Raw genomic sequence first — 13,886 nt, forward strand, 5'->3', positions numbered from 1 at the left:
ACAGTCATCAGCAACTCCTCCTTTGAATGTAATGCTGGACCCTCATCACCTATAGTGTTCTTACACTCTGTCATCAAAGGCACATAAGCATCTCTGCAGTTGATTAGCAAGCTGTGTTTCCAGACTTCATTTGTTGCCCTGAACCTAGAAATCTACCCAGGAATCAGGACACTATCCATCTACCCCACGAACTGCATAACCATCTTCCTGTCTAACGTGAAAGAGTGACCCTCCTGCCTTTCAAAACTCTCCAGACTAACATCACTTAGACTTACCTATCATTTCACTTTATTTTGGATTTCTGTACATCCCCTTTCTGATCTATTCCCTGTATCCTGATTCAATAGCTTCTGTCTATACAGGAAGCTCTTGCGCATTTCATCATTAAAGATCAGTTTAACCTCATCCCTTGGTTTTTTGGGGTTTTGTTTTGCTTTGATTTTTAATAAAAACTGAAAGACATCTGCAAGTTTGCAGATGACACCAAGTTGGGCGGGAGTGTTGATCTGCTCGAGGGTAGGAAGGCTCTGCAGAGGGATCTGGACAGGCTGGATCGATAGGCTGAGGCCAACTGTATGAGGTTCAACAAGGCCAAGTGCCGGGTCCTGCACTTGGGTCACAACAACCCCAGGCAATGCTACAGGCTTGGGGACGAGTGGCTGGAAAGCTCCCCCGCAGAAAAGGACCTGGGGGTGTTGGTCGACAGCCGGCTGAATATGAGCCAGCAGTGTGCCCAGGTGGCCAAGAAGGCCAACGGCATCCTGGCCTGTATCAGAAATAGTGTGGCCAGCAGGAGCAGGGAGGTGATCGTGCCCCTGTACTCAGCACTGGTGAGGCCGCACCTCGACTACTGTGTTCAGTTTTGGGCCCCTCACTACAAGAAGGACATTGAGGTGCTGGAGCATGTCCAGAGAAGGGTGACGAAGCTGGTGAGGGGTCTGGAGCACAAGTCTGATGAGGAGCGGCTGAGGGAAATGGGGTTGTTCAGTCTGGAGAAGAGGAGGCTGAGAGGAGACCTCATCGCTCTCTACAATTACCTGAAAGGGGGTTGCAGAGAGGTGGGTGTTGATCTCTTCTCCCAAGTGACCAGTGACAGGGCAAGAGGAAATGTCCTCAAGTTGCGCCAGGGGAGGTTCAGGCTAGATATTAGGAAAAATTTCTTTACTGAGAGAGTGGTGAGACACTGGAATAAACTGCCCAGGGAAGTGGTGGAGTCACCATCCCTGGAGGTGTTCAAGGAACTTGTGGACGAGGCATTGTGGGTCATGGTTTAATGGGCATGGTGGTGTTTGTTGGTTGATGGTTGGACTTGATGATCTTACAGGTCTTTTCCAACCTTAGTGAATCTGTGATTCTGTGATCTATTCAGCCTTCTATGCTGCTCTAATTAGATATATTTTGATGTTCTTAATAAACTTACAACTCAAACTGTTAACAGGTCAAACAGCTACTTTACAAGCACAGAACTGGAAGGAAAAGAATAGCAACATATTCACAACTTTAGGTAAAAAGTTTTCAACAGACTCATGGCAAGAAGAGTAACTCCTGTTGTTATTTCTACACAGCAAAATACTGATAATTGGCTTTAGCATAATAGAGAGAAGGGGATCTCTGAAATTTACTGTATCAGGTATCCAACAAAGAAACAGTGGGAAATATATGAAGTTCTGTCGTAGTTTAAAAATTAAAAGTTATTTTAGTTTCCTATGTAAGGTACAATCAGATCTGCTAAATGAACTTGTTTTCAGCTATCCCAAAAAAAAAAAAAAAAAGAGAAAAGTGGGGGAAGGCAACCTTCCATTGGAGTCACTGGAGTATCTTTTGGCAGCTCAACCAAGTCCCTGAAGGTGAACTACAAATCGAAATCCCATTTACTACAGTCACACACATTCTATACCCACACTAACCAGGTTAAGAGAGTCACTCAGCACATAAGCTAAGGGAGTGCTCTTTACCCCATCTATAGGCCTTTGAAGGCACAGATAACCGATGTCTCCTCTACTGTTATGTTTCTGCTTCAGCTGACATCGTGGATAGCTGGAAACTCTGCTGGAACACACAGTTATACAATTAAAGGTCCAGACTGAGACTTCTAGGAAATACGAAATTTAATTCTCATACAAGGGTATTGTTTATACCCTTTTGAGTTGAAAAGTGACATCTTTCACAGCTATGTCAAACAAAACAGTCTACCAGAAAAAGTTCATCAGCTTAACAGAAAGAACTGCAAAAGTTCCCCCAATGTTTTTCTGCTAATGATCTTTTTAATTATGTTGATTTGAATACATGATAAATTGTAATTATCATATGGAATAGTGACTTCACTAAATACTAAGGACAAAAGAATTTTCATAGAAAATATACTAGTACCAAATACTGTACCGGTGTGAAGCCATGAAGACAAATATTCACAGAAACAAATAGTCACCTATAATAACTCTCTGACAGAACTGGACAAACATCAGTTCTGTGGGGTGTTATCCTTCAGTTACTGAATCATGATCTTCCTAAATTTTTCCTGATGGATTGTAGAAATGAGCTTTACCATGGATTAATTAGTGCAGCATATGGGCACCATAGATGAGGAGATAGAAAACAGTTAAGTATAAGTAAGCTAAGTCCACACAGAGAACTTTTTCAACATGACTGTAGTGTAATGGTTTAATGAAACATGTAATCATAACTCTTGCGGAACACACCACTTAGAAGTGACTGGTTTTATTACCAGTAACTAAACAAATGAATTACTAATCGGCTCTAATTACACGAGGAAAAATTCCGACTGAACACAAGTCTAAGTATTGAGGAAAAAGTAGTGAGATTTGAATGAGAACAAATAAATATTTCGTTCTCCTCAAACTCTGGAGGAATTACTAATTACAAAGGAAATACTAAGGAAGGGAGACTAAAACTAACCAATTTCAACATAAAATATCTCTTTCTTCAATTACGCAATCTCCATAATTGATTTTCTTTCATCAGGCACTTATGGACAGCAGAGACTGGTGAACTGTTTTAGTTCAGCCAATGCCCTGCTTTGTGCCTATATAATGCCATGTATGAAGGTAAACCATGAAAATAAGTATTTTAGGTTCTAGAACACAAGACTGAAAATAAGTTCTGAGAATAAGAGAGATGAGAAAAGAATCAGTGACATGTACTTCCTTTATATGTTTCCAAAGCATACAGTAAATGCATCAAGCTAAGAACAGTATAAAAAGCCACAGTTTAGCAACAATGAAAGCACTGAGGACAAAAATTCCAAAACTACACCATGTAGAATACAGTGCATTAAACAGAAACTACTTAACAATTTCCAGCAAGTTATGAGGACCAAATGCCACGTATTACACACTGTTAGTATCTCAAATATTGACAGAATATAAAATCTTATAAACATTTTCCTTTGCTTTGAAATACCAGTGTTAACAGCAAAATATTTCCACCAATCTCCTATGAATGCCTAAATTGCTTCATACAGCAATAAACCTCAATGAAGCATGCCATGCCAGCTGTACAACTACTACTCTTCTATTGGCACTACTCCTGTCCATGACCAGAAGGGAAGAAATATTCTGCATGTGATGGCACTGCATAAGAAACTTCTCACTGTGCAGTACTTGGTCAAACACCAGAGGCTGCAAGCCAGCTCGTAAGTTAGGTTAGCTAACTAAAGTTTTTACGCAAATCTAGAGAACCTAGTGCTGAATTAAGCAATAATGACTTGAAGCCTAGGGCACTTCTTGAGGATTAGCAACTAGCTGAGAGGAGCTGATGGCCTGAGGCACAGCTAAAGGCCAATAAGCCCCAAACATTTGTTAATACCCTAGGAAGCATCCTGCATTTCCTTTATTAATGTTATTCATTGGAAAAAGAAAAGCATACTCAATAAAGTTGAAATATGTGTAAATATTTCTAAAATACGTAGTATATGCCCAATCAACTTACCTAAATCAGAACACTGAAAGTACTGAAGATCTGCTGGATATCAACTGATAAGTGAGAATCATTCTCCAATTACAATTTTGTATCAGGATTAGTTGAACGAAGAAGTAAAAAAACCACATAGAAATCACAGTAGAAAACCACATTATAACCAAATGTCTGAAGAACATCTGAGACAGCACAATCAAAAATATAATTGTGTGTATTTATTTTTAACTATGTTTGTCTGCCACTTCTTTTGCTACTGGTCTCACAAGTATTACCTGAAATGTAAAGAAACTGAATACTCCACCCCCCTTATGCCTTTTCATACTTTTTCCTTGAGCCTCATCCAGTATTATCATTGAATAACAAACTCAAAACATCACTGGGAATTGACAGCTCACATCTCCCAGAGCTATGGTTCTGAGTTCATTTTATGCAGTCCATTACAGACCAGTTTCAGAAGAGTTGGTGACTGTATCCATTCTAGGGGCTTCTGTGGTGGGCGTTAGCATTGGCTAACAGCCAGACTCTCACCTAGTCACTTGCTACCTCCAAGCAGGACAGGGGGAGAAAACAGGAAGAATAGGAATGAGAAAGCTCATGGGCCAAGCTAAAGACAGGGAGATCGCCTACCAATTACTGTTGCAGGCAAAACAGACTTGACTTTGGTAAATTAATTTATTGCCAATTAAAATAAAAATGTAATTACTAGTTTGGGTAGTGGGAAAGAAAAAGACAAACCTTAAACCAGCACCTTCTCTCCCCTCTTTCCCAGGCTTCACTTGACTCCAGACTCCTCTAACCCCCTCCAAGCAGTGCAGCAGGGTGTGGGGCAGTAGCGGTTATGATCAATATATAGCATTTTCTCTCTGGCACTCTTCTCACTCTTTTCCTCTGCTCCAGCATGGGGTCTTCATGGGCCACGGCTCCTTCAGGAACATCCACCTGCTCCGGTGCAGGTGCTCCACAGGCTGTAGTGGATACCTGCTCCACCATGGAGCACCTTCTCCTCCTGACCTTAGTCTTACCTCTGTCATTTCCTCCACTGTTTCTCAGTCTTTGTTCCCTCCTCCTCTTTCCATCCAGCATTTTCTCCCCTTTCTTAAATGTTTTCACAGAGGTGCCACCAGTCTGACTGGCTCAGCTGTGTCCTGCAGCAGGTTCACTGGAAGCAGCCGTGTCTGGCACGAGCAACCCCTGGCCTCTTCTCACAGAGGCCACCACTGCAGCCCCCCGCTACCAAAGCCTTGCCACCTGCACTCATTACAGCTTTCTAATTCTTCTGGCCTCAAGATCTTCTTTCAGTATGAAGGCATTTACTGAAATTTAGTCACAAAAATTAAAATTGCTGTACAATTAGAAGTATTGTACTCTTAACTGCAGAAGAAACAGCCCAATAAAAGCTGAACCACAACAGTGACTCAAATTTTAGTTTAAATTGTTGCTAAACTTATGCTCATAAAGGACGTAGCTGATTACCAATAATTAATAATGAAAAATCCAGTTTATGAAGATTCACATACACAGAATTGTGCATGTATCAGGAGTCCCATTAGAGGCAATCAAAGCTTGAAGACTTTTGTTTTACTTTACATCTCTTCTGCGGTTTAAAGAGAGCACCAGAGATTCTATGGATTTAAATTAACAAAAATCTGGCAGCTCCTTTACTAACCAATCTGATTTAGTCATACAATTTAGAAGAGTAATTTAATTTTCAAAAGATACACACAGCTTTCATTCAGCTACATTTCTTACCGATATCTTTACATTCTACTCACAGAAATCTTCAACTTGACTATCACTTAATGTTCAAATTCAACAGGGGGGAGAAGAAGGAGGAACGGTATTAGAACAATGTTAAAAAAAAAGAGGAAAAATATTACAGCTGACATTTGACAGAAAAATTACCTGATTATCATATCTAAGAGACTGTGTTCCAACCAAAAATCTTATTGCATCCGTTTCTGCTGTCTGAGGTGTTAAAGCTCGTGCCTAGGGAAGAGGAAAGCCATTAGAAAAGTCCAGTTAACACAATCCATTAATTTCAGCAAAAATCTTTAAGCTTACATAACAATGATCATTTTAAGTGTTACATTCTTACAATCTGCAGGCTTTCCTGCCCTTTATATTTATTTTGGTTAATATATTTTTTGTGCAGTTTCGCACATTTGTGAGGTGCATGGAACATACAAGCACTAAATACATTATCTGGCCTTCATTATAACAGTGATAATATTCAATATTATAGCAGTTGTTCCAAACTAATTCTCCTTTATCAACTGAAAAAACTCCATAACAGTGGACAATTCTTAAAAACGTTAGATAAAATATCCAAGAAAGAGGCTGTTCTCACAGAAGTTTCCAAACTATTCAGACTGAAGATGCCTGCATAAAAATGAATTCTTTTTCTCACCATTAACCACCAAGTCTAGAAGGAAGTTAATAAATAAACCCCTTCTTTTCCACTCCAGGACACTAGCAATAAGAATTTTCTGAACGATGCAAGAAATAATTTCTATTTACCTATCAAAATTTTGTCATAATCTTATTATTTTGTTGTATTATTGTTAATGAGAATGCTAGACTCTCTGCCTTGCTTCTTCACCTTGCACCAACCACAGTCTTGGAAGAAGCAAAACAAAACAGTTAAGGGCCATAGGAGACATTGAGAAATAAAGTATAGCTTGAACTAAAAACATAATTGCTAGTTTGCTCTAGTCATTAGTAGAGACTCTCTTGGCTAATTTTGAGTAAATGGGAGGTAACCTAACATTCAAAGGCACTTTTAGCAACCGTAATTAAACTGTGAGGAATATCCACTACTTCTCCATGCAAAAGATATCCTAGTGATATTGTTCAATATGAATTTTTTGTCAAAACAGAAAAACAAACCTTTGCAATTCACATCCTATTTGGCATAAAATAGTTCAGATCTCTTCAGACACTAAAGCCTGTATTGCAAGCAAATACTTCAGAAGGATTCAGGTAACTGTTGAATGGCCCTTCCTACCACCATCCCCTTGTGCAGCTAGCTAATGATTACATTCTGGATTCAGGAACATTCAGCTTCAATATAGTCCTGTTTGAAACTCATTTTTAAATTAATATGAGAAAGATGCCTAGACGCTTGGAAGAGAATATTTGAAATACATTGTATCACAATACATAAATTTAGAACAATATAATTCTAGAATAGCAACTTGAAGATATTTGATTTTTCTTAAGTAAGGCAAGGCAATCCTGGCAGTAACAATAAGAACCAACTCATTTGTCAGAATAAGTTCTGAACTCCTACAGAGCAGATACTTCTTACCTTGCATCTGAAATATCTGATTTAGAAAATGTAATATTTTGCTTAAGATTGAGCATAAAAAGTTAAAAAATGCAATGAGCTTAATAAGTTAGGCTAGTAGCATAACATTTAAAGCACTAGAGAACATGATTCAGTGAGTAGTTTGTGTTCAAAACATACTCAAATGTAGATCAGTGTCAATCCATACTGATTTGTTTGTACTCTCCCACTTATGCAGCACTTACCTACAACAAGCCTAGACAGTGTTTCTGATTGACAGAAACAACTAAAGTTCACCAAGAAGACTGCAGAAAAGCTTCTCTTTTGTCTTGAACAGAATTTACATTTGCAGATCTTTGGTAAGAGCTCCTTTTCATTTCAGATCTGCTTTCAATTATTTTGAAGAAAACACTACAAATAAGCCAACAGCTATGTATCTCTTTCAATCAAACAAGCTTCTGTTGTTTCTCTAAGTCAAACAGAAGAGGCCTCCAGGATCTTCAATAAAATAAAGAAATAACGGTGGTTTTCACCCCTTTAAAGCCTTTTGAGTAGGGTCTTATCATGCTGCTTTCAAAAAAAAACAACATCACATTAGACAGAAAGTGCCCAAAATAAAATTATGTCAATACACGGTAACATTTATGTCATCATGTAGTGGGTTGACCCAGGCTGGATGCCAGGTGCCCACCAAAGCCGCTCTATCACTCCCTTCCTCAGCTGGGCAGGGGAGAGAAAAATACAACGCAAAGCTTGTGGGTCGAGATAAGGACAGGGAGAGATTACTCACCAATTACCTGTCATAGGCAAAACCGACTTGACTTTGGTAATAAATCAAATTAATTTTTCCCCATCAAATCAGAGTAGGGTAATGAGAAGTAAAACCAAATCTTAAAAAAAACACCTTCTCCCCACCCCTTCCTTCTTCCTGAGCTCAACTTCACTCCTGATTTTTCCCTACTTCCTCTCCCCAAGCAGCACAGGGGGACGGGAATGGGGGTTGCGGCCAGTTCATCACACGTCGTCTCTGTTGCTCCTTCCTCCTCACTCTTCCCCTGCTCCAGCATGGGGTCCCTTCCACAGGGTGCAGTCCTTCAGGAACAGACTGCTCCAGTGTGGGTCCCCCACGGGGTCACAAGTCCTGCCAGCAAACCTGCTCCAGCGTGGGCTCCTCTCTCCATGGGACCACAGGTCCTGCCAGGAGTCTACTCCAGCACGGGCTTCCCACAGGGTCACAGCCTCCTTTGGGCATCCACCTGCTCCGGCGTGGGGCCCTCCATGGGCTGCAGTTGGATATCTGCTCCACTGTGGACCTCCATGGGCTGCATGGGCACAGCCTGCCTCACCATGGTCTTCTCCAGGGGCTGCAGGGGAATCTCTGCTCCAGCGCCTGGAGCCTCTCCTCCCCCTCCTTCTTCACTAAGCTTGGTATCCGCAGAGTTGTTTCTCTCACGTATTCTCACTCCTTTCTCAGGCTGCAATTGCACAGGCTTCCCCCCGCTCCCCTTCTTAAATATGTTATCCCAGAGGTGCTGCCACGGCCGCTGATGGGCTCGGCCTCAGCCAGCAGTGGGTCCGTCTTGGAGCCGGCTGGCATTGGCTTTATCGGACATGGGGAAGTTTCTAGCAGCTTCTCACAGAAGCCACCCCTGTAGCCCCCCTGCTACCAAAACCTTGCCATGCAAACCCAATACACATCAGCTTCTCTATCCCTTCTTTAAATTATTTTTAAATTATTTCCCATTTTGTGGGGTGGGGGGGGGTGGGAATCAAAGGCCTGAGAAAAATATTTAAACACATTTCACAACAAGAAACACACTATTGTTTATTCTCTGTCATAAAAGACTACAAAATACACAGAATAAAAGGTTCAACTCATCAAGTGTTCATAAATCAGGAAGATCTGATTCATAATAGAAATAACAGTACAATGGACTTTCAGGTGTCTCCTGCAAAAAGTTATGTCTAATTTTGTCTACTTTGAGTTACTTTTAGAGAAAAAAAAAAGTTATTTCAACAGATAATGGAGACACTGAGTAACCCTTATGTTAAACAACATAACTGAATTTGGAGTGCTGTCAAGATCAAGAAAAGTGCCTTAAGTTTGTCATCTTGTACTGTAACCTGCCACAGCAAGTTGCAAATAGCTTATTTCACAAAGCATACTGCCTCATGACTGCAGCTATAGAGAATAAACAAAAAGCATAGTATAATGAATATCAACTAATCTAAACTGACAGAGCTTATTATTTTTGTAAGTCAGCATTCACAGAACACTAAACTGCATGTAGCCCCAAAAAGAGTTTACTACGCAAGATATTAAAGTATTATGTACTAAGAAAATTGCCGTAATGCACAGAAAATACCCACAACACACATCTAAAAGATACAAACAGCGAGAAACCAAGTCGTCCTTACACACACCACTACAGCAAAGCCCCGCCTAACTGACACTTCTAGACAATGAAGCACCATATGTAATTAGATAATTTCATTTTTAAAGGCGGCCTAAAGACCAGGAAAAAATTATTAGTAAGCACGGATTAAAACATCATGAACCACAAAGAACTTCTTGGTTACATGTCCAATTTCATATTCACCAACAGCTCTACGAGGAAATGAGCACAGTTTAAAGCAGGTAGTTCTATAAAACAGGGATGATACAGAGGCAACTCGATTGTGATTGATGCTCTAACCAAGTATTTTAACAGTCCAGAAGAAAGTTTATAAATATGCAGTCAGAATTCCACTAAGCTAACAGAAAGGAGATCCTCCCTTTGGAAAGCAAACACCAAGAGACTACTCAGTGCTGTACAAGTCTGCCAAGGAATCCGAACAAACCACTCCTCCCTAGAGGCTTTTCAAAGTCTATGCATTTATTCTGCATAATTGTCTGTAGCTTCCCCAGTTCTCATTTATTCCACTAAATTAGGGGTTGCACACAATCACAAAACAGAAAACCAAAAGGAATGCAACAATTATCAATTCATTCCTGCGTTTTCAGAAAAAAAAAAAAAGCTGTGGGTGACAACAGATGCTGGAAATAGCATCATCATGTTCCAAAGGTATTCCTGACTAGTACTCTGTACATCATAGGGCTAGGCACTCTTACCCACACTGAATCTTTCAAGGTGACAAAATCAATTTGAAGAAAAGTTAAGGCTGAGGTAGAAAGGAAGAAAAAAAAAAGATATCTTAGGACTCCAGTGTAAGAAATATTGCAAGTACTCAGATACTTAAATACATTTAATGTGTTAATGAGAAATACAAGGTTCCACACGCCATACTCAAGAGATTTTTTTTAACTTTCTAAAACAAGGTATGAATTAATACTTAAACAGAAATACAAAACTGAATAGCCTATAGCAATGGTCACGCTGAAGTTCAATATGGGTCAGGGAGACAGAATCTAGTCAAGCAAACACAACAAACTAGCATTTTCATTTACTGCATCCTGAAGTACTTTGTGGAGCCACAAATTACATACCTAGAGAGGAATAACCATATGCATGCATGCAAAAATAAAAATTAAAAAAAGCATTTGCAATGCATCATCTGTTTCCAAGATCGTACAGCTGCCATGCTTTTAGTAGCAGAACCACAAATTATGCGTAAACTTTGAATGTGCTATACTTCTACCACAGCAGAAAGAAAGTAAAACTTATCCCATAGTGAAGACCACCACCACCCTGGAGGAACAAAGATCAAAAAGAGAAGGGTGGGGTTGGTAATGAGTCACTTAAAGCCGAGTGTAACAAGTGTTACCAGAAAAGAAAACAAAAACTTAAAATTATTTATTGGTTTTATACATGATCGAAATCCTGTGTTAGCTTTTCCCACTGGAGATGGAACATCTCAGATTTAAGATTTCACACCACCTCCCCATATGCAAATATGTAAGTAATGAATGATATAGAAAACTTTTTATCCTACTACTATTCCTACCATGAAAACTGTAACTAGTGCATATGTAACTAGAAAGCAAACATGGCCTACCCCATTACCAGAAGACAAGTCCTTCCTTTACTATGTGCATTAAGGGATTAATCAGAGACACTCTGCAACTGCTGCACAGATGTCCACACTCATTCTTAGACTGCATCACTTCTCTGGTTGGACATTCTGGGCTTAAATTTCCTTCACTGACCTGAAATGTAAGGGTATTTATTTTTGCCTTGAAGTTGGATCTTTGCAGTCAGACTAACTGCTACAGCAGCAGCAGTTACCACCCTTTCCCAATTAATTATCATTCTAACTCTACCATTGAAGTGAAACATGGAGGACTCCTTTGTTTCACTTGAAAAAAGAAACAAGAACAAACAAACAAAAAAATCAGTGGATTAGTTTAAACTATCGAAAGGGAGGACATAGAAATGACAGACTTTTCATTGAGGTGCACAGCAACGTGATGAGAGGCAGTAAACATATGTTGCAACATGGGAAAATTCAGAGTAGACAATAGGAAAAAAATTCACAGTGGGTGTAGTCAAACACTAGAGCAGGATGCTCACATATGTTGTGGAATTCATCAACCATGAAAACAGTCAAAACTCAATGGGACAAGGCCCCTAAACAACCTCATCTATTGAATCTACTTTGACAAGGGTGTTGGACTAGATGATCTCCAAAGGTCCCTTCAAACCTACGTTAGTTTGAGATCCTATAAAACTCTTGTAAAGTAAACTGAGCTGGCGATGCAATTGCCCAATTATTATCATCAGCAAGCTGCACAGACTGTCATAACAGCTCCTTTTGATGGGAGCTGACATAACAGATTTCCATCCATATCTCCAACGCAGTCAGTTATGCGCCCACTGGATGAGTACACCTTACTTCTACAGTGCACTTGTTTGAATACAGTGGTTTGAGCAGAAACAGTGCTGACATATCCCTGATGTTGTTTACTTCAGAAAGGTGCCTCCACTATTGAAATCTTAACATCCCTTTACGCTCTTAGTTGAATCTGTGCCACAGAATTGAGTAATTTGCTAATCCACAACAGAAAAGACAGTATCAGATCCCAGAAATGCTAGAGATTCTGATATCTAGTAAGTCTACAAATAAAATTGGCAATTAACAGACTCATGCTAGACTGCATTGCCCTTCTCAAAGACAAAGGTGTAGATACGTCTCCTTGACAATACATAGAAAGGATACTCATCTCGAAAGAGGAAGAGGAATATAAAATGGGTTAAAAAAACTTAAAAGGTTTGAATAATGATATCATGAAGGTTCCAGAGACCTATTCCAATGCATTTTTAGAAGACCAAATTTATACCAATATGAAGAAAGCCTTGCTACACCCATCTGAAATAAGACCAGGTTAATATTCCTTATTTGTGGGAAAATGAAAATCAAAGGCATAGCATATCACCTATCATGAATCGGCTACCAGTTTGTAAGAACACCTGTGAAAACAATTCACAGAAGAAAGGACTGGAAGTTTGTAACCAGTCATACATCTTTGTGAATTAGGTTTTGTTGAGCGCACTGGGCACTGAGGGCAAAGGACAGAGATCTTGTCTCCTGATGCAGGAGGCCACCAAATTGCCTGATAAAGATATAGCAAAACACGTTTGAGAGGGAAATAAAAAAGCTGAGACATATTAATGGAAAGAAATTCCCACTGTATCCTAGAGCAAGCTTGAACTTCCAGGGAAAGCCATTCAGCCTAAGGCTAGGAAGATCCAATCCCAACAAGAGCGTTTAAGGTCAATCTAAGGAAGAGAATAAGGCAAATGAGAAAAAAAAAAGTTGGCCTAAACTGTGGGGGAAATAGCTTAAATTCTACATTAACATCACATATTATGCTCAAAGGGTAGGCAAAAGGAGAAAAAAAAAGAAAAAACCAGCAAAACAAAAAAAAACAATCACCACATAAAATTCTGACTCAAAGGAACCTAGAAGGATGTTCCCGTAAGTTCACAGGTTAGGTAATCAACTATCTAGTCTGGCTTCCATGAGACAAGAAAGAAAAATAACAAGGAACATGACCAAACATTTTACCCAGTGATGCTGATGGGGAAACAGGTGCAGTTACGCATCAGGGACAAGTCAACCCGAGAAAAAAAAACTGCCACAAACTGTAAGGAAACAAAGGCAGACTTGAGCAGACTTCATCAAACTCCTACTCCAAAAAAAACCCCACATGTACTCATCAGGAGAAACCCACTCCCTCAAAAGTTATTCCTGTCAGGCACACACGCTTAACAAATACTACTGTGTACATAGTAATTATGGCCAAAAGAATAACGGACTCACACTGAATTAAGACACAGCTTTGACACTACATAAGCTAGTTGCTCCCTTGCCTTAGAAACGGGTCCTGAAATGCATCACACACAAAGGAAAAGGACAACAAAGACTTAAGTGCAAATCCACTGCAAAAATAGACATTTATTTATGCAATGCAAAGGGCATGCAAAAACCTAGAAGCATGACAAACAGCAGTACAAAGATAAAGCAGAAGAAACAGCAACTATTGTGCCAGAATGCAGGAAAGACTAACTGAATACTGGGCATCATGTCCACGCCTACACTAAGCTCAGGGTGATGTTGTGCAATGACCACCTTCTATCTTTCCCTGACAATTTAGAACAATAAAAACCTCAGAGAAAGAATTAGAACAGAGCCTGCATAGAGAAAGGTCCTTGGCAACAGCAAG

At 39.7% G+C, this 13,886-nt stretch overlaps 1 protein-coding gene across 1 annotated transcript in view; it reads right to left on the bottom strand.

Moving 5' to 3' along the window:
* The window catches only part of EIPR1 (EARP complex and GARP complex interacting protein 1), a 100,306-nt gene that overhangs the window by 80,255 nt on the left and 6,165 nt on the right, over positions 1-13,886 (bottom strand). Inside the window, exon 2 of the mRNA XM_059832355.1 lies at positions 5,839-5,922. Coding sequence (XP_059688338.1) covers positions 5,839-5,922 — 84 coding nt within the window. The remainder of the gene's footprint in view (positions 1-5,838; positions 5,923-13,886) is intronic.

The sequence above is a fragment of the Gavia stellata genome, chromosome 2 (assembly GCF_030936135.1).
Source record: "Gavia stellata isolate bGavSte3 chromosome 2, bGavSte3.hap2, whole genome shotgun sequence".
Classification (NCBI taxonomy): Eukaryota; Metazoa; Chordata; class Aves; order Gaviiformes; family Gaviidae; genus Gavia; species Gavia stellata.